The sequence below is a fragment of the Bombyx mori genome, chromosome 28 (genome assembly GCF_030269925.1).
Source record: "Bombyx mori chromosome 28, ASM3026992v2".
NCBI lineage: Eukaryota > Metazoa > Arthropoda > Insecta > Lepidoptera > Bombycidae > Bombyx > Bombyx mori.
In genome coordinates, this window is record NC_085134.1 from 1,040,143 (window position 1) to 1,061,063 (window position 20,921).

The 20,921-nt window shown below is 40.3% G+C and overlaps 1 protein-coding gene across 1 annotated transcript; it reads right to left on the reverse strand.

Moving 5' to 3' along the window:
- Positions 1 to 914: 914 nt before the first annotated feature.
- Positions 915 to 14,694, reverse strand: LOC105842605 (uncharacterized). The gene is made up of 11 exons (XM_021352846.3): positions 14,610 to 14,694; positions 11,914 to 12,030; positions 10,719 to 10,830; positions 9,948 to 10,147; positions 8,379 to 8,477; positions 7,423 to 7,514; positions 5,963 to 6,083; positions 4,941 to 5,084; positions 3,377 to 3,558; positions 2,562 to 2,663; positions 915 to 1,071 (listed from the first exon to the last, which is right to left on the reverse strand). Exons 1-11 carry the CDS (start codon positions 14,644 to 14,646, stop codon positions 946 to 948), a joined length of 1,332 nt encoding a protein of 443 aa, XP_021208521.3. The 5' UTR covers positions 14,647 to 14,694; the 3' UTR covers positions 915 to 945.
- Positions 14,695 to 20,921: the final 6,227 nt, after the last annotated feature.

Genomic DNA, 20,921 nt, shown 5'->3' on the forward strand with positions numbered 1-20,921 from the left:
CACGGAGCACATTCTTGTGGGGCTTAATCGACCAAAACCGTTATACACGGGAGCTCTCTTCTTTAGCTCTTTTTTATTCAACCAGGCTAAGTGTTTCATAATTTATTGACCTTATACCTTTCTGCGTGGACGCTGCCGGAAGCGAGGTGCTCTGGCTAGGCGATCCAAGAAAGTACTTGACTACCGTAGAACAAGAAACACACCTGCATACACAACCTGGCTCGGATCCAGCAACCCCTGTTGCGGGGAAGCAATCCGGTGAACGTTCATCGTCCGTTTGTGAACTAAACTGGTGAAACCGTCTTTGTTTATAGTATTGTTATTTTAATCTCACTTTCATTTAATACTTTCTCGTGTGTTCGGTATACCTACCGACACACATTTAACAAAGATACCTTACCACTAACTTAATCTGTGTGAACAATTATAACCATTGAAGCTGTATTAATTTGTAGTGAATAAACACAAGTGTAATATATTGTAATTGTTTTATTTATTGGCGTGAGTCTCCCAGAGCGGTAAGTGATGGCGCCCTGAGATCCTCCTCGCAGAGTCTCCTGTTCACCGGTTGTCTACCGGTGGTGACGTGTCTAGAAGTGGTTCGACTCGGCCCCGTGTGTCTCGACCCATAGACCACCTTTTGGGGAGTGACGCGACTAGGCCTCATGTACCAGGGACACCCTTAGACACAGACACGTTATAACGGAACTAAAGGTTGGACAAAATGTTCAATTCGCTTTTATTCCTAGCTTTGACATTGCATTAATTATATTTTCCTGCATCTGTCTACGTCATTGAGCTTAGGGTATCCAGATTCTTATTGGCTATCTGGCTTGCACTCGTTTAGAACTCTTAAATCGTAAATCCGTTTCAAGCGACCCGCTGATGGCAATAGGCTTAAAAATAATACAACGTTTGAATGATTAATGAAATTATTGATCAGATTTATTTTCCTTCAGAAGACGTTGAGGACTCGGAGTATTCACTGCTAGAGTCCCCTGTAGCATTATACGCCCAGGCTTCGACTTGAAACTTGTAAAGGTGCTGAAATGTCAGCAAGGGTATGCGAACCTATGTGAAGAAAATTGAAATATAACAACATATCGGCGCGCTGAGTGAAACTGTTAAGTCGCTTTCAGACTACGCTATAATATAATAGCATATAGTATATAGCTCATAGCACAACAATATCTCGCACCATACATTGTTGTGGACGCGTTCACACTGCCACTTCGATAAAGCGGCACGACATGAGAATCTTGAAGAGAATTTTGAAGTCGTCGTGGGCCTTACGGATAAGACGTCCGGTGCATTCGTGTTGAGCGCGATGCACCGGTGTTCGAATCTCGCAAGCGGGTACTAATTTTTCTAATGAAATACGTACTAAGCAAATGTTCACGATCGACTTCCACGGTGAAGGAATAACATCGTGTAATAAAAATGAAACCCGTAAAATTATAATTTGAATAATTACTGGTGGTAGGACCTCTTGTGAGTCCGCGCGGGTAGCTGCCTATTTCTGCCGTGAAGCAGTACTGCGTTTCGGTTTGAAGGGTGGGGCAACCGTTGTAACTATACTTGAGACCTTAGAACTTATATCTCAAAGTAGGTGGCGCATTTAATTTATAGATGTCTATGAGCTCCAGTAGCCACAAGTGAACTATGATTCCACCTGCTCAAATATCCGGAATCCGGAACGATACTAGTATTTCAATCTATCCTTTTAAAAATATACCGAAATCTAAAAAAATTTTGCATCTCTGGACGCTCGAAAGAAATGATTTTTTTTATTGCTTAGACGTGCTGACGAGCTCACGGCCCAACTGGTGTAAAGTGGTTACCGGAGCCCATAGACACCTTAGACCTAAACGCTGCCACCTACCTCGAGACATAAGTTTTAAATCTCAGTTTTAACAGCACAACGGCTGCCCTGCCCTTCAAACCGAAACGCATTACTGCTTCACGATAGAAATAGGCAGGGTGGTGGTACCTACCCGTGCGCATTCAAGATGTCCTACCACCAGTGATGACTTAAACTAATGTAAGTTGAATTGTGTAATATTGAAATTGTTTAAATCGAGAAAAGGTTAGGTTATTATTTAAATTTCATGCATATTAATATGATAATGTAAGAAAAACTGTAACATAAATTGAAAAAGATATATATATAGTTAGAGTTACATATGTACTCAGTGCCGCTGCCTTATGCGTGAGAGAAAGAGAAGGCAGACGTACTGGCGCCGTAACGCGTTACGTAACGAACCGGTTAACCCAGCCATACTAATATTAAATTCTAATACTATTAAATTCCAGCCATACTAATATTAAAACCAGCCAATCTAATATTTTTTTTTTTTATCCAATATTAGAAGAAGACATGCTCGCTGAGTTTCTTGCCAATTCTTTCTCCGGACGAAGGCTAGTTTTTGTGAATTGGCGGTAGTTCTTTTGACTTTCAACAAGTATGTACTTTCATTTATGTTGTATATTTTTTTTTTTTGATTTGATTTGATTTGATTTCATTTGATTTCATACGAAGTAATCACTTCAAAAACGTTTACCTTGGTAGCCGGCGAATCTAACTCCCAGACTTTAGGTTGTCCTATCCTAAACGGCATTCCGACTTTAACGCAGATAATCATCGTGTCATACGCCGCGTCGATCTGTAACAAGATTATTTAGTGACGTCGACATGTGAAGAGTAGACAGGCTCCTTTGAGCTGCCTCCTTTTCGGTAGGCAGCGGCTTGGCTCTGCCCCTGGCATTGCTGAAGTCCATGGGCGACGGTAACCACTCACCATCAGGTGGGCCGTATGCTCGTCTGCCTACAAGGGCAATAAAAAAAGTTAGTAGTTAAATTAGTTTCGGACGATTTTAAATCGATTAATCGATTGAAATCGATAAAGACCCACCCTTACATTCAAAATCGATTTAATGCAGGCAGAAAAAAAAATACAAAAAATACCGTCTGGTGCTCGGCACAGCTCGACATCGAAGCAGAATTCATCCATTACCCTGCAGTAATCACCCCATTTCCAAAAGTCACCTTTAGCGCGTGATATCCTTCTCTAAAATATACTCCCCTCTAAACTGTTTCCTGAGTGCTATGACGTATGGTACTTCAAATATTACTTATTACTGGTTGTAGGACCTCTTGTGAGTCCGCGCGGGTAGGTACCACCACCCTGCCTATTTCTACCGCGAAGCAGTAATGCGTTTCGGTTTGAAGGGTGGGGCAGCCGTTGTAACTATACTGAGACCTTAGAACTTATTGTGGTGCATTTACGTTCTAGATGTCTATGGGCTCCAGTAACCACTTAACACCAGGTGGGCTGTGAACTTGTGCACCTATCTAAGCTAAAAAGAAAAAACCTACCTCCAAAGTGTAGGTCATATATGTCTTAGTAGAGGGCTTCAGTTGGAAGATTTCGTGATAAAACTTGAAGATGTCATTGGCAGCCTCACCGCGATCGAAGCAGCGAAGACCGCCCATCCACCAGTGACCGTTCCAAGTGTGACCGATCTTATCGTAGAGGGATGCCCGAGGCATAACAAATCCTGGAAGCACAATGACGGTGAGTAATATGCGTATTTGTTGCTGGAGTTATTGTTTCTGCTTGATAGTTGGGAGTTGTTATACCTTGGGCTTCTGACCCAAGTCTGCGATGGTGATGGCATTCACGTTGCTATTTCTATTGACTTTGATACACACTCATGCAGGTTTTTATCAACAACTATTTAGTATAACTTTTGGTATTTGCAAATCTAAATATTAGTGTAAATGTTTATGATAAAAAAAACGAAGCTCCTAGGAATGAAAATACGGAACGAAATAATCGAAAGAAGAAACAGAAAATTCCCTCCCTACGACACGTAATGGATATAATAATAGAGGAGATATAACCCAAGGATAGTTGACGGTAGACAGGTGGCCGATAGTAAAACTCATGTCACACACCTATGCAGCATGATAAGACGACATGCTACGCCTATCCCACATAATGTGGGATAACGACAAGAAGAATATGAAGAAGAAAGACACGTAATATATGGTGGGCTTTCAAAAAGGATTTCAGAGCGGATTGTTCATAAATCAAAGAGAACTATACAATATTGTTACGCGCTGGGGTTCGGGATAAATAAAAAATTCTACTGATGTATAAATTAAGACTGTATTCAACACTTAGAACACTTAAAACACTCAACATCATCATCAGCCTGCGGCAGTCCACTGCTGGACATAGGCCTCCCCCGAAGCTTGCCACTGAACCCGATCTTCGGTTTTACGCATCCAGTTACTGCCAGCTGCCTTGCGCAGGTCGTCGCTCCATCTAGCAGGAGGGCGTCCCACACTACGTTTGCCGGTTCGCGGTCTCCACTCCAGAACACGTCTACCCCAACGGTTATCGGTTCTGCGACATATGTGACCAGCCCACTGCCACTTCAGCTTACTAACTCTGCGAGCTATATCGATCACTTTGGTTTTTGCCCGAATGACCTCATTGCGTATTCGGTCTCGCAATGACAAACACTCAACAAACACTTGAAAATTCTCAATTCGATTCTTCCGCTTCGCTTCAGGTGATCCGTTCGCTGTTTCGCTTCGAGTAGTCTCGATTACTAACTGACTGCGTGCCATCTCTGCAACGCTTTTATAGTCGATACCACACCCCTAGAATTATCGAGAATATTCCACACATTTCTAGTATTGTGTTTCCGCTATCTGACAATAGATGGCGTTGTACTTTTCGAGCATTCCAGATGCTACTAGATCCTCCTATATTCGTTCGACCATTCGGCGATAGATGGCGTTACTCTCACCGACGTAACATTATTCTATACAGGCTGTACGAAGGTTGCTGTCAAAGATGATGCTCATTGCTATACACATTCAATACAAGCTCGGAATGAACTCGCACGCTCTTGTTCCAGCTACTAACCAAAAGGATCGTCCTTAGAGAAAGACCCGACAGCCTTGCCGGTGATAGCGGAAGTTATCCAGGGCACGTACGGATGGAGCAGGATGTGTAATGGCGGAGGCGGCGGACGTCGGGTCCGAAGTGGATCTGGACATGGCGATCCACCTGAAACATAGTTATTTTTACAAATGCTGAAGTTTAGCAGTGAATTCATCAATAGCTTTATGAGTCAATGCTCCAATATAAATAAACCTTGGTAATTAAAGAGCACAAAAGGCCACATGACTTTTTACATTCTTCCTTCACTATGCAGTCTATTTTTCTATGGAATGCGCTCCCACTCAAAATAAGGTCGGCCACTACAAGTGAAGCGTTTAAGACGAGGGCTCGAGAACTATTTCTCAGAGAGTTAGCAGAGTCATCTAATTGATAATATTTATTTATATATATTTTTATATTTATATATTTATGTATATGTATTTATTTAAGTACGAGTATTTGTATCTATAAATATTATGTATCTTATATATACACATATGCTTAAGTAATATCATTATTACACTACACGTCCCAAGGTTCATCTCTGCACCCCCTAAGGTAGACTGTCAGAGACTGCCTTAAGTCCGTCTTTATACTGTCTAGTATATAAAGTTATAAATATATAAATAAATCACGTGACGCTGGGAGCTACAGAAGACTGCAATAACTTATTTACACGACTATAGGTAAATGAGCACATGAACTCACTGCACATAGGACTTTTTTTACTGCTGGTAGGACCTCTTGTGAGTGCGCGCGGGTAGGTACGTTATAACTATACTGAGATCTTAGAACTCATATCTCAAGGTGGGTGGTGCATTCACGTCGTAGATTTCTATGGGATCCAGTAACCACTTAACACCAGATGGACTGTGAGCTCATCCACCCATCTAAGCAATAAATAAAAAAGAAAAGTAGTTACCGGGCGTGCAGTGTAACATTACGTGCTATGTTTCATTAAGCCCCACCTCACCTCACAATCTCACCTCGAATAGTAAGCTAACCTTGCGAAATAGCAATAATAGACCAATGTCCTGTATGCTCGTGAACCAAAGTCGCAGCCCCTGAGTGGAAGCCACAACCAGTGGTGCAAGCTAAGCGTTCCTTGGCCTTCGTTGTCGCGTTCTAAAAGGAAAAGAAATCATCAAAAGCTTGACACGAAAAGCACGATTCATCGTAGCTTTCATAAGTACATAGTTTCATAAAACTTTACTACTATGTGCGTAGTTTCATGGCTTGATGACGTCACCAGAGCATACAGGGTGTCCCAAAGAGACTGTATTATCCTGAAACACCTCATAGTAGAGCTGTTGGGGAGATATAATAAAAAAAAAAATTTTCTCCTACCTACGCCGAAAGTTCGGTTTTCCTCCCGCTGTACAGGGAAGAAAGTGTAACTTTTCCTCCCGCTGTACAGGGCAGAAAGTGTAACTTTTCCTCCCGCTGTACAGGGAAGAAAGTGTAACTTTTTCTCCATGGGTACAAGTGCGCATGCGCGTTCGTGTCTAATTTGCAATATTGTGTTTAGTGTAAAAGTGAAATAAACAAAAGGCAATAAAATTTAATAGTGAAATGAATCCACGCAGCTGCTGTTCATAGCCACCGCTAACAATAATACTGCAGCTTTGCACAGTAATATTCTGAAATGTTCGTCGCAATAAAATGCACGTGACCTGCTATAATTTTTCGTTCTACTACTCATATTCAAAATTATAAAAAAAAACACGTGTGACACTCGGGGACTGCCGCGGTAAAGCTATTGCATAGCATTTTTTTATCAACTTATGCAATTATAATTAGACAATATTAATTTAATATTAAAAGAATAATAAAATAAGACCACGCTATATTTATAAACATTACAAAAGTAAAACCTTAACTGTCCCCTTCACACTCATAACCTAGACCGCGCGAGAGAGAGATGGGCAGACTTTTCACGACGCGCATGCAGTTCGACGTCACGCCGCGCGCTTATTCACAAACACTACACAAGCACAACGTGTGAATGTGTTGAACGCGAGCTACATGGTAGGCGGAGTGAGGGGTGTTAGGTTTTATTTTCGTTACGGAATTTCTTGATTCGGTCGCCGCGCTCAAAACCCGCGATAAAAGCTATGCAATAGCTTCTTAAAAACATAATTTTTTTGTTAAGTTAAACCGACCCAATCAAAACTACAGTGGGAAGTCTCCTAAATGAGTGCAACAGGATGACCTCCAGGAGGGAGATATAGCAGGACATTGAGAAATGGCTCCTCCATCACTTCATCACGATAAACAACAACACTATTGAGAAGAAGGGGAAGACAAGAAGACCCGAAGGTGCAAGCGGTTTCCAGAGCCCATAGATATCAGGCAAAGTCCTGATTGGATATTTACTATGTGACTCGGAAAACTCCTTTGAATTATTTTAGCTGGACTTAGGTCTGAGATGGCTACATATTGTATTAGCCGTTTTGAAATGTACCTCTGGACTATCGTAAAGAAAACACAGCTCCCTCGGCAGCAGCATGACTTTAGTAACTTCCTTATCTTCTTCTAAGAAATCTCTTGGTACATCTAAAAAAGAATTCGAAAATTAATAATTAAATCCCATTTGATGGTCATAAATTTTTTGTTTTTTTTTTCTGAAGACTGTTCATAAATTCAATTTGAAGGTAATTACTTTGCAAAGCGGTACAACGACAGAGGAGAGTCTTGGCCTTATTTTAAACCACGATACAAAAACAGATGAGAATTTTTGGCCTTATTTTAAACTATATGGACTTAACATTCAATTATCAATAAGGATATTTCTTGCTCATGTCTCAATGTTTTGGGGACAACCGAAAGACCAATGAAGACGACAACGTATCCTCTCTCTGTCCGCTACTGTTATTATACAAAGAGCAACCAGGTATTTCTGATCTAGTGGAGTATTTCGCGTGTAGCAAAATAAACAGAAACTATTACTTAAAAGGATATATGTAGTTTTAAAAACTAAAATAAGCTTGCTAAAATAAGCACGCTAAAATAAGCACGCTAAAATAACAAACCGAACTTTTTTTTGTTGCTTGGATAGATGGATGAGCTCACTACCAGCTGGTGGTAAGTGATTACCGGAGCCCATAGACATCTACAATGCCGCCACCGACCTCGAGACATAAGTTCTAAGTTATCAGTTTTTACTATACAACGGCTGCCTCGCCGTTCAAGCCGATGGTATCACTGATTCACGGCAGAAATAGGCAGGATGACGGTATCTTTCATGCGGTCTCACAAAAGGTTCTACCACCAGTAACTGACAATTGGTGTCATACGTTTTTTCCTATACATACCGGTGAAGATATCGAAGCAAGGCTATAAAATTACGGGATGTCTATGATGCGTGAACCAATTTCTAGGATAAAGCGTGGTATCAACTAAAAAAAAAAAATCCATCACCGCTCGCAAAATCCACGTGGTATAATTTTTCTGTCGTTTGCTTCCCCACCCTGTTGATGACGAAATCCTTGAAAGGCAAACACGCTGGCAGCATGTAATCTAAAAAGTATAAACAAAATGGCACCTCCAAGATATGACTGCCTTCAAAAAGCTTCAGCGCTTTAGGTGCAGGTATCGGCAAGATCAACGCTACTTCGAACTTCCCACTTTAGACTAGACTAGACTTTGTTGTTGAGCGACAGGAGGTTTTAGTCGGTTCGACTCCGACATGCCCCACCCTCCATCCCCAGTGGAGGGTGGGAGTCCGGCGACTTCCTCCTGACCAAAAAAAAAAAGACTAGACTTTAGCTTAGACACACTCACTCCTCACAAAAAATATAATAAATAAATAAATAATAGCTAAAAAAAAAACAAAATATGCTTTTATAGAAAATCCAACTAAAAAATAGAAAATAATTTTTTATAATTTTGAATTAAAAATAGTGTAAGAAAAAATGATTTTATTGTAAAGAAGCGTGGGGTGCACGGTATAAGTAGTTATAAATATTTTATGAACAGATATGAATAGAAGTGTTATTTTGATAATATCCTGAAAAGCACCTTGGCTTCAGTTGGATTTTCTATAAAAGCGTATATTGTTAGTTTTTTTAAACTATTATTTATTTTTCATTTTTTTAGTTGAATTTCAATTTTTTCAATATACTTTTTTTAAATATTAAATTGTCATCGGTCCTTAATAAGTATACCAAATTTCAAGTTAATCCGACGTTTTGAAGGGGGTCAAAATCATGTTCAAAGATTCCGTTACAAACATACATACATACGTCTGAAGCTAATAAAAGCGTATTAAAAAGAAGAGATATCAAATCGATACGGTACGTCGCTTAAGCTTACTTCGGAACTGGACATGTTCAAAAAATATTACTACAGCCCGATCTGAAAATCTAGAAACTAGGAGCTAGAATTTTGCTTTCTCTTCACCGAGTTACGAGCTTTTAAAAATCACCCATAATTGCTTTTTTTATATCCTCTAATGTTTATAACTAATTTGGATTACTTTTTTTTATTGCTTAGATGGGTGGACGAGCTCACAGCTCACCTGGTGTTAAGTGGGTACTGGAGCCCATAAACATCTACGAGGTAAATGCGCCACCCACCTTGAGATATCAGTTCTAAGGTCTCAGTATAGTTACAACGGCTGCCCCGCCCTTCAAACCGAAACTTCAAAACGTGGCGGTACCTACCCGCGCGGACTCACAAGAGGTCCTACCACCAGTAAACTACTATTATTACTACTACTTCTATAGAACGAGAATCAAATCAAATCAAATCAAATCAACAAAAATTTTATTCAACATAAATGAAAGTACATACTTGTTGAACGTCAAAAGAACTACCGCCAATTCACAAGAACTAGCCTCCGTCCTGAGAAGAATTGGCAAGAAACTCAGCAGGCAAGACTTTTTTTTTTTAAATATGAAATAATTATTATAATTTTTTTTAATATTAGATTATTTTTTTAAATATGAAATCAGAACTTTGACACCAAGATGTGAATAGACCACTTACCAGATTTAACAGGCGTTACTAGCTTCAACAAGGCGATGCTACTCCTCACTCCAAAATGCTTGTACTCTGGATGCAGTAGCACATCGGCAATTGGCATGAGCAGGATAGCAGGTTCGCACTCAGCACCATCCGCGAGCTGGTCAATCGTTAGGTGACATTCTTTTTCATCTCTTTCATAATTGCCGAACACTACATTGCCCCTAGGAATAATAAAACCAATAAATAATTATGCCGCATTGGCACTTTACAAAAGTTCGACCGGAAGAAATTTTGGAGCGATTTTTTTTATATTGCATAGGTGGCTGGACGAGCTCAAGTGGTTATCGGAGCCCACACACATCTACTTTTTTTTTGTCCTACCTAAGCTGATAGCCTTGAAAGGCTAATTCAGCGTAACCTTAACTAGTAGGTGAGCTCACGAGGCTCAAACCTGACAACGTTGCTAACACGAACCCTAGCAAGAGCCGTGCTTGGCAGAATCTACCACCGGATCGGAAACGCGACCCACTGAGAAGATCCGGCGAGAAACTCAGTGGGCTGTGTCTGAGGTTGAACGTTGACCGGTGCTTGAGGTACCTAAAAGCACCGTTAGTGGATCGGGAGGATCCGAAATGACGTGTTTGGGGCAACGTCGACTGCTTTCCATTCTTTCCGCAGGATCGGGAATGTAGTTACCGGCGGCCACGATGAGAGGGTCACGTATCGTGCCGCTTTATCGAAGTGAGTTTTAATTGTTTGGTTTTAATCCTGCTTCTAAATACTGAGACTTACAAAGCGTAACCATCGGGTATCTGGGCAGCGTCCACCGCTGTTGACAACGCGAACTGACGACTGATGAGTACCACTCTTGGAACTCTGAAGTAGTGAGGAGTTCCATTCTTCACTAAAATCACACACATATCAGCTGTGCCTGCTATTGCAAACTAAGCAACTACCCGTTTGTATTTTCGAAGTAACCTATATCTTTTGGACCTTATCCCATATTATGTGGTGGTCAAGATGGACTTTTATTTTATTTCTTAGATGGGTGGACGAGCTCACAGCCCACCTGGTCTTAAGTGGTTACTGGAGCCCATATACATCTGCAGCGTAAATGCGCCACCCACCTTGAGATATAAGTTCTAAGTTCTCAGTATAGTTACAACGGCTGCAAACCAAAACGCATCACCGCTTCACGGCAGAAATAAGTGCAGTGGTGGTGCCTACCCGCGCGGACTCACAAGAGGTCCTACCACTAGTAATTACGCAAATTATAATTTTGCAGCTTTGATTTTAATTACACGATGTTATTCCTTCACCGTGGAAGTCAATCGTGGACATTTTGTTGAGTACATATTTCATTAGAAAAGTTGGTACCCGCCTGCGGGATTCGAACACCGGTGCATCGCTCGATACGAATGCACCGGACGTCTTATCCTTTAGGCCACGACGACTTCGATATCCAACCAACTCAGTATGTTTGTCAGGGCTGCGCTTCATTAAGAGGCTGATCGCATCAAATGAAGACGTTGGCGTTACAGAATCACAATCTTAAGGAGTAAGAGAACGGTTAAGAGGAATACTTATAGGTTTTATTAAAAAAAAAAGGGTGCGTGTACTTATGTACGCGCGTAAGAAGTTTTACATTATTTTTATAAATTTTTTTAATATTAAATAATTAATAATAAATATTTAACGTTAATAATTTAATAATATTTAGTAAAAATTATATTAAATAATAATTTTGTCATTTATATTACTAAAAAATGAATGCTAATAATACTTTTTTTTACGAGTGTACATGCGCGAAAGTTCACCTGCGGCTATGTTCAGACTCGCCAAGCTACGTCGGTCGTATTGTAATGAGCGATTTAGTGGGCAACTTCATTCTGTTAATTTTGAGTCACGGTGCGCGCGCATCGTAAAATTTTACTCTCATCAATTTTTCATAACGCGCCTAAAGAAGTATAACTTCGAAAACACTTACCGTGGATGTATTGCAGCGCTCCCAGCCAAGTGAACTGTAAATCAGATAACGTGCCTTCGTCTGGTTCAAACGCTGGATCATCGTGACAATTGAAGAACTGACTCCGACACAGCGCACCTCAGAACACAGACGGAATTTACACGGTTTTCAAAACTATCGAAGTTCAGTTTTAAGGTTTTAATGTAGCAAAAAATTAAACCTGTAATTTCTGAAAAGCTGTAGGATTTCAGCCGTTGGAGATCTTAGAATAATCTGATGATAGGACGTCCTGTGAGACCGCATGTGTAGGTACCACCACCCTGCCTATTCCTGCCTTGAAGCAATAATGCGTTTCGGTTTGAATGGTGAGGCGGCAATTGTACTGTAAAAACTGGCCTTAGAACTCATGCCTCGAGGTGGGTTACAGAATTCACATTGTAGATGTCTGTGGGCTCTGGTAACCACTTAAGACCAGGTGGGCCATGATCTCTTCGAAACATCTAAGCTATAAAAAAATAAAAAAAAATATGCCCTTTTTGTCCTTAGCACCTGACTCTACTCCTGTTTGTACTCATGGATTTGATTTTTTTGATCTTTTTGTTGAATCATGGCAGCTTCTAATCGAAATAATCCAATATTAAACGATTTTGTGATTTTGTCTTTCTATAACATTCTAAACATTCTTCTGTAAAAATCTCAACTCTATTAGTTCTGTGGGAATATGTAGAATAAGCTATTGTGTGTAAAAGCACTAATGAAGCTGTAACTTGCTAGACATATGTATGTCTTTAAACGCAAATTTACTTGTGGTAGGGCTAACATGACCATTTTTTTCGTGTCAAAGCGAGACGCCTACCGCATTTATATATTATTATATAATAGAAGATACTTGAAGAAGAATACAAGGTGCCCGAAACCCGATAGCGATATTTTCAAGTTAAGTTTGCATATTAATATATACATACACTAGCTGACCCGGCAAACGTTGTTTTGCCATATTAATTATATAAAGTTTCTAGGGAATTTCTAGTGTAGAAAAAAAAAATTACTTATTGTAAGTGTGTAAGGATATGGTAAATGAGTGAAAGAGGTATGTAGTGCTGTGAACGATTAGGGAATATAAAAATAACAAAACCTCATTCAACCACATAATGCATAATTATAACAAAACAAAAATTGTCCAAAAAGTAAATGTTAGGGGTGGACAACACTTAGGGGTATGAAAACTTAGATAGTAGCCGATTCTCAGAGCTACTGAACATGCATATAAAATTTCATAAAAATCTGTCAAACCGTTTCAGAGGAGTATGGTAACTGACATTGTAACACGATAATTTTATATATAAGATATTATTTTATATATATTTTATATATATATATATAATATTCGAAACAATAACAGTTAGACTGACGGACAATAAGGCGACAAACGAGGCTGCTTCGCGACAGAAACAGCTAGGATTATTTATATATTATTAAAACTGTTACGCCGGTAGGAGTAACGCCATCTATTATCAAAACGCCGAAACAAATATCGAAACGACTAGTCCTACCGGGAATATTCTCGATAATCGTAGACTTGTCCTGTCGACTATAAAAGCGTTACAGATATGACACGTAGGCCAGGACCCTGAAACTGCGATACTTTAAGACAAATATTTTTTCTGTATGGAAACTGGTGACATCTTGTAGCAGATGCCCCTAAACTTATATGTCAAAACACAAAAATAAAACATTAATAATCCATACAAGTCTTTAATTGCTATAGACAAATTGATTAAATGTTATCAATTTGTGATTTGTGAAAATTTTCAAAATTCTTCATTATAAATAAAACGTAGGATAGCTAATATGCTACTGCCAGTTACAGGAGCAATGAGAAACTAATCGAAGCGAAGCCATCTAGTGGCCGGTGCCCGTAAACATTTTTTGTTGAGTGCTTGAGTTGCTTATCTATAACTAATTTATGTGTATTATCTATGACGAAGGCAGTAAGTAAACGATTTTACTCGAAGCAAAACAGCGAACGGATCGGAATTGCGAATTTAAGAGAGAAAGAAAGAGAGAGAGAGAGAGAGAGAGTATTCTTTATTGTACACCAAAAAACAAATAAACAGTGCGATACATTAAATACAAAAAAAGTACAATTGGCGGTCTTATCGCTAAGAGCGATGTCTTCCAGACAACCATCAGGTGGACAAGAATAATTTGGAAACGAACTACGCGCGGTGTACCAATCCAGTGAAATACATATACATATACATTTTTGTTTTTACCATCGCACCGCCCGCCACCGGAGTAGAGTTCATCCATACTACCTGGAGCCACTGCGGTCATCCACAGTGCGTTTCCAGAGGTCTTTTTTGTCACGTACCATCCGGCTATGGAATGAGCTCCCCTCCACGGTGTTTCCCGAGCGATATGACATGTCCTTCTTCAAACGAGGCTTGTGGAGAGTATTAAGCGGTAGGCAGCGGCTTGGCTCTGCCCCTGGCATTGCTGAAGTCCATGGGCGACGGTAACCACTCACCACCAGGTGGGCCGTATGATCGTCTGCCTACAGGGGCAATACAAAAAAAAAAACATACACACATATATAGTGTTCCTTAAGTGTTCTAAGTGATAAATAGAGTTTGAATTTGTAGTTCGGTGAAAGTTTTATCTATCCCGAATTCTAGCGCTTAACAATACATATTAATTAGTGAAAAAAAACTTACAATTAAACACTAGAATAATAAAGATGGCGCTCCACATCTTTACACGACTTCACTGTCACCGATTTGCCTCCTGATTGTTCAACTTCGTAACGAATGTTTATTGTTTTCTCATATTCGGAATCCTAAGGATTTCATCTGAATCTTTGTTACGGTTTTCGTTATTGAACATTCTTTACTTAGAGCTGTGTTAAAAAATTCTCTAACAATACGTAATTACTAGGTTTTAGGGAGTTTCCTGATTCCGCACTGACAGTTTTTTTTTTATTGCTTACATGGATGAACTAGCTCACAGCTCACCTGATGTTAAGTGGTTACTGGAGCCCATAGACATCTACAACGTAAATGCGCCACCCACCTTGAGATATAAGTTCTAAGGTCTCAGTATAGTTACAACGGCTGTCCCGCCCTTCAAACCGAAACGCATTACTGCTTCACGGCAGAAATAGGGATATTTATGGTAGGCAGCGGCTTGGCTCTGTCCCTGGCATTGCTGACGTCCATGAGCGACGGTGACCACTTTTCATCAGATGGGCCGTATGCTCGTCGGCCTGCAACGGCAATAAAAAAAAATAAAAAATAAAAAATAGGCAAGGCGGTGGTACCCACCCGTGCGGATTCACAAGAGGTCCTGCCACCAGTAAAAATGGTGATTATGAGTCGAATCTGTCTATTCTTGCCCTGAAAGATTTAGTACGTCTAAACGAATTCCCACCGAGATATGACGTAGAATAAACTGCCTTACAAGCCTTAGAATCGTAACGGCTACATGTACTTACAGCTTGCCAATGACAACCATGAATATCAAACCATATAACTTGAGAAAAACTCAGTCTGCACGTGCAGTTTTTTTTTATTGCTTAGATGGGTGAACGAGCTCATAGCCCCCCTGATGTTAAGTGGTTACTGGAGCCCATAGACATCTACGACGTAAATGCGCCACCCACCTTGAGATATAAGTTCTAAGGTCTCAGTATAGTTACAACGGCTGTCCCACCCTTCAAATCGAAACGCATTACTGCTTCACGGCAGAAACAGGCAAGGCGGTGGTTTTGAAGTCGTCGTGGCCTAAAGGATAAGCCGTCCGGTGCATTCGTAGCGATGCAACGGTGTTCGAATCCCGCAGGCGAGTACCAATTTTTCTAATGAAATACGTACTTCACAATTGTTCACGATTGACTTCCACGGTGAAGGAATAACATCGTGTAATAACAATTTAACCCGCAAAATTATAATTTGCGTTATTACTGTTGGTAGGACCTCTTGTGAGTCCACGCGGGTAGGTACCACCACCCTGCCTATTTCTGCCGTGAAGCAGTAATGCGTTTCGGTTCGAAGGGTGGGGCAGCCGTTGTAACTATACTGAGACTTTAGAACTTATATCTCAAGGTGGGTGGCGCATTTACGTTGTAGATGTCTATGGGCTTCAGTTACCCACCTAAGCAATAAAAAATAATTACTGTTATTAAATATTAGGTGTTAAAACGCATCATGCACGAATGTATAGACTTATAGTACATGGCGCAGAGCTGAAGATATAATAAAACAATAAAAGTCTCAAACGAATACAAATTTGCTCGAAGTTGTCCCGTCACAAGCGTTATTATAGCTAATAAACTTTATTAAATATAACTGTAATATGTAATAAACTATTCGCTTTACGATAATAACGTTTAATAAGACATAATCTTGCACATTGTATACGCAGACTTCCCTTTGGAACGCGTGTCGGAATTCACTTATGAGTTTTGGTGACTGTACATAATAGATATAAAATACGACATGTTCGTGTTTGTTCGTTGCGATCGTAAGCTTTTGGAGGAAATTTTGCAGATCTACTTGCCTTAAGCATCCTTGTCTACATCTGTATTTAATTGCGCAGTAAGTGAACCAACTGAAGGACCGCCTGATATTAAGAGGTGTGTGGATTCCATAGACACCACACTATCCTCAGTATTGTTACGCCGGTAAGAGTAACGCCATCTCTCGCCGAATAGTCGAACGAATATCGAAGGATATAGTAGCACCTAGAACGCTCTAGAAGTACAGCGCCATCTATTGTCAGTTATTGGAAACACAATACTCGAAATGTGTGGAATATTCTCGATAATTCTAGGGATGTTGTATCGGCTATAAAAGCGTTGCAGGGATGGCACGCAGTCAGTTAGTAATCGGAACTCCTCGAAGCGAAACAGCGAACGGATCACCTAAAGCAAAGCGGAAGAAGTGAATTGAGAATTTTAAAGTGTTTGTGAAGTGTTTTAAGCGTTCTAAGTGCTATTACAGTGTTACCTTGTAATTTGGTAGAATTTTATTTATCCCGAACCCCAGCGCGTAACAGTATAGAAATTAGCAGAGTGATAAGGTAAGAAGTAAACGTACCGAGTTTATTTTTTATGATTGAACGATTATTGGTGACCCGGAGGCCTTTCCAGTTTTACCAGGACATGTGGACGAGCAAAGGCTCAGCCAGGAGGGGTGGAATTAGCTAACAGCTGCCCGAGCACCTCTGAAGGAGACCTAACAACTCAAGAGCAGCTGCTACGCGAATGAATCTACTACCGGATCGGAATCGCGACCCACTGAGAAGATCCGGCGAGAAACTCAGCAGACTGATGCATGGGTTAGGTTGCACGACGAACTATTTGTCGAGTTCGACGAGTACGGTTACCGGGTCCCTAAGCCTGTTCCTAGTGTTAGAGCTGAAAGCGTCTAATGCAAGGGTTATTGGATCTAATGAATCCGTAAGGATGTGAGTACCGAGTGAATACAAACACAAAACTAGTATAAATAGCTACAGTTCAATACGACTTGTGCAGTGCACTTCTTTATCTTGCACTGCCATCGAGCTACGAAGCTTGGACAAGTTATTTTCGTTTCTCATACATACTACTTGTCTGACTCATATTTGTCGATACGAAAAAACACGAAACAGTAGGCAGCGGTTATCTGTACCGTTGACATTGCTGATGACCATGGGCGATGGTAACCACTCACCATTCGGTGGCCCGTAAGCTCAGCTATATATTATGGTAAATAAAATGTTTTTTTTTCAACGTCTTTTTCTATGACCTGCCTGTGTAGAGCGTGGACTGTAATTTGTGCTGGTCGCTTCAATAATTCGATATATTCAGGGAGAAGGTTATTTTTATTTTACTTTAATGTAGTTACAACACGTGCACGTACGACCTGAATTCTTGATTGACTTACAATGACTGTGTTGTCAAAATTATTATTCTGTTTCAAAATTCAAAAAAACAGTTATACAAACTTCATGTTTAGAATTGCTCTAAACACTGCCAAATAAGTAAATTCTATTTACGAATAAGGAATTTTTTTTCTTCTTTTTTTTTATTGTTTAGGTGGTTGGACGAGCTCACAGCCCACCTGGTGTTAAGTGGTTACTGGAGCCCATAGACATCCACAACGTAGACGCGCCACCCACCTTGAGATACAAGTTGTAAAGTCTCAGTATAGTTACAACGGCTGCCCCACCCTTCTAACCGAAACGCATTACTGCTTCACGGCAGAAGTAGGCAGGGTGGTGGTACCTATCCGTGCGGACTCCCAAGAGGTCCTACCACCAGTGATTACGCAAATTATAATTTTGCGGGTTTGATTTTTATTACACGATGTTGTTCCTTCACCGTGGAAGTGAATAGTATCGGTACAATAGTATCGGTAGCACTTACCTTACCTAGTCCAAGAACGTCCAAGTAATATTGGACCAAGACTCCATGGTTGAAGACGGCGACTTGGATTCGAACAATCATTACCATTGTCACTGCAAACGGTACACTATCCGAACTGAATTATAAATGAGAGCAAATAGCTTACATCCTGTTTGACAAGTTGAATTTCAATTCGTACCTAAGGTTCTATATAAGGTCGGCCTCATTTAAGAGAGCCCTACGCTGTGTAGCTCTATACTGGTAGAAGCTCTTGTGGAACCGCGCGGGTAGGTTCATCACCACGGCATGACGAATTATGAAAATTCAAGTCTTGTGTACTATGTTTTTAAGGAATTTTCATAAAATACGTGATATTGAACTTACACCTGTCGACCTATAGGGATATTCCAGGTACACTAGCTATGTCTGATAGGTTTCTACTCGTGGTAGGGCCTCTTGTGAGTCCGCACGGATAGGTACCACCACCCTGCCTATTTCTGCCGTGAAGCAGTAATGCGTTTCGGTTTGAAGGGTGGGGCAGCCGTTGTAACTATACTGAGACCTTAGAACTCATGTCTCAAGGTGGGTGGCGGCATTTACGTCGTAGATGTCTATGGGCTCCAGTAACCACTTAACACCAGCTGGTCCACACAGATATGCACAAAAAAGGACTCCGAACTTTTCTAAGCTCATTGCAGACACTCTCAGACCCGACATATATCTAACTGAGTGTCCTTTAATATACTAGTATAGACACAGTCATCTGCAGCTCTGGATAAATCGCAAAATCTTCTCATACAGTCATCACACACAACAAAAGATCCGACCTACATCCTAAATCTAACCGAGAGTACTACTACTACAGACGTGGTCATCATCATTATCATCATTCTCCTGTCCTTCTCCCAGTCACCTGGGGTCGGCGCAACATGTTTTCTCCTTCCGTACTCCTCTATCATATACCATTTCTTCGCTCACTCCCCTCTTACACATATCATCTTTCACGCAATCCACCCATTTCTTCTTAGGTCTACCTCTTCTTCTATATCCTTCCACATTCATAGTTAACATTCTCTAACCAACCTCATTTTCATTTCGTCTTATCACATGTCCATACCATCCCAAACGCGTACTACTCAGCTTCTCTACTACAGACAAAGTATTTACCGTATTTTTCGCTAAAATACTATAAATCTGTGTTTGTAAAAACTAAATTATAATAATATCTGTCGTACATTACAAAAGATACGGGTGCTTACATAAAAATTCAGCCCAAACATTTTTCATTTGCGTCAAAGTCATTTGATTTGAACATTTTTTTTAATATAAAGTCGAGTTGGAATTGTTTCTTTCAGTATTGTCATAACAACTTTACAACGGACAAGATGAAGCGATTTTTATTTTTGACATCCATGTACTTAATTAACACTGTCTTTGGTGAGTACAATTACTTGTTTGCAATTGTTTTCGACACTTAGTTGAAGCGAGTGAGTCCACAAACGTAGACTTTATTTATTTATTTATTGCTTAGATGGGTGGACGAGCTCACAGCCCACCTGATGTTAAGTGGCTACTGGAGCCCATGGACATCTACGACGTAAATGCGCCACCCACCTTGAGATATAAGTTCTAAGATCTCAGTATAGTTACAACGGCTGCCCCACCCTTCAAACCGAAACGCATTACTGCTTCACAGCAGAAATAGGCAGGGCGGTGGTACCTACCCGCGACACAACATCAATTTTATTACTTTTTTTTTTTATACAATATACATTTTTCAATTAGGGATGATGAGTCGTGAATCATATAATTCAAAATATGTTACCTTATAATTCGATTCTTACTTAATCATTTCCGACGATCGAAAAATATTTGTAATGATGGCTTTTTAACCGACTTCAAAAAAGGAAGAGGCTCTCAATTCGACTGTATGTTTTTTTTAATGTTTATTACCTCATAATGAAGTCGTCGTGGCCTAAGGGATAAGACGTCCGGTGCATTCGTGTCGAGCGATGCACCGGTGTTCGAATCTCAGGCGGGTACCAATTTTTCTAATGAAATACGTACTCAACAAATGTTCACGATTGATTTCCACGGTGAAGGAATAACATTGTGTAATAAAAATCAAAAAACCCGTAAAAATTCTAATTTGCGTAATTTCTGGTGGTAGGACCTCTTGTGAGTCCGCGCGGGTGGGTACCACCACCCTGCCTATTTCTGCCGTGAAGCAGTAATGCGTTTCGGTTTGAAGGGTGGGGCAGCCGTTGTAACTTATTTGAGACGTTAGAACTTATATCTCAAGGTGGGTGGCGCATTTACGTTGTGGATGTCTATGGGCTCCAGTAACCACTTAACACCAGGTGGGCTGTGAGCTCGTCCACCCATCTAAGCAATAAAAAATAAATAAATAAATTTGACTGGGTGAATCGATTTTGATGATTCTTTTTTTTATTAGAAAGTTGACGCTTCCCGTGTGGTCCCATTACAATTTAGCATTACATCGCAATGTGAATACGTTTTTTTCTTTTTTCTTGCTTAGATGGGTGGACGAGCTCACAGCCCACCCACACAGTACAATAATTAACCAAACTTTATTGTTGTTCTAGTTGTTGATGTAATCTATAATTTCGTTTATCTTCTGTGA

Bases quoted from the DNA above. Each gene is read 5' to 3' on its own strand.
- LOC105842605 (XM_021352846.3), bottom strand. From the start codon at position 14,646: ATGTGGAGCGCCATCTTTATTATTCTAGTGTTTAATT. The intron at 12,031-14,609 runs GTAAGTTTTTTT...CTGTGTTCTGAG, and splicing joins TATTATTCTAGTGTTTAATT to GTGCGCTGTGTCGGAGTCAG. The intron at 1,072-2,561 runs GTAAACGTTTTT...TTCTTCACATAG, and splicing joins TAGATTCGCCGGCTACCAAG to GTTCGCATACCCTTGCTGAC.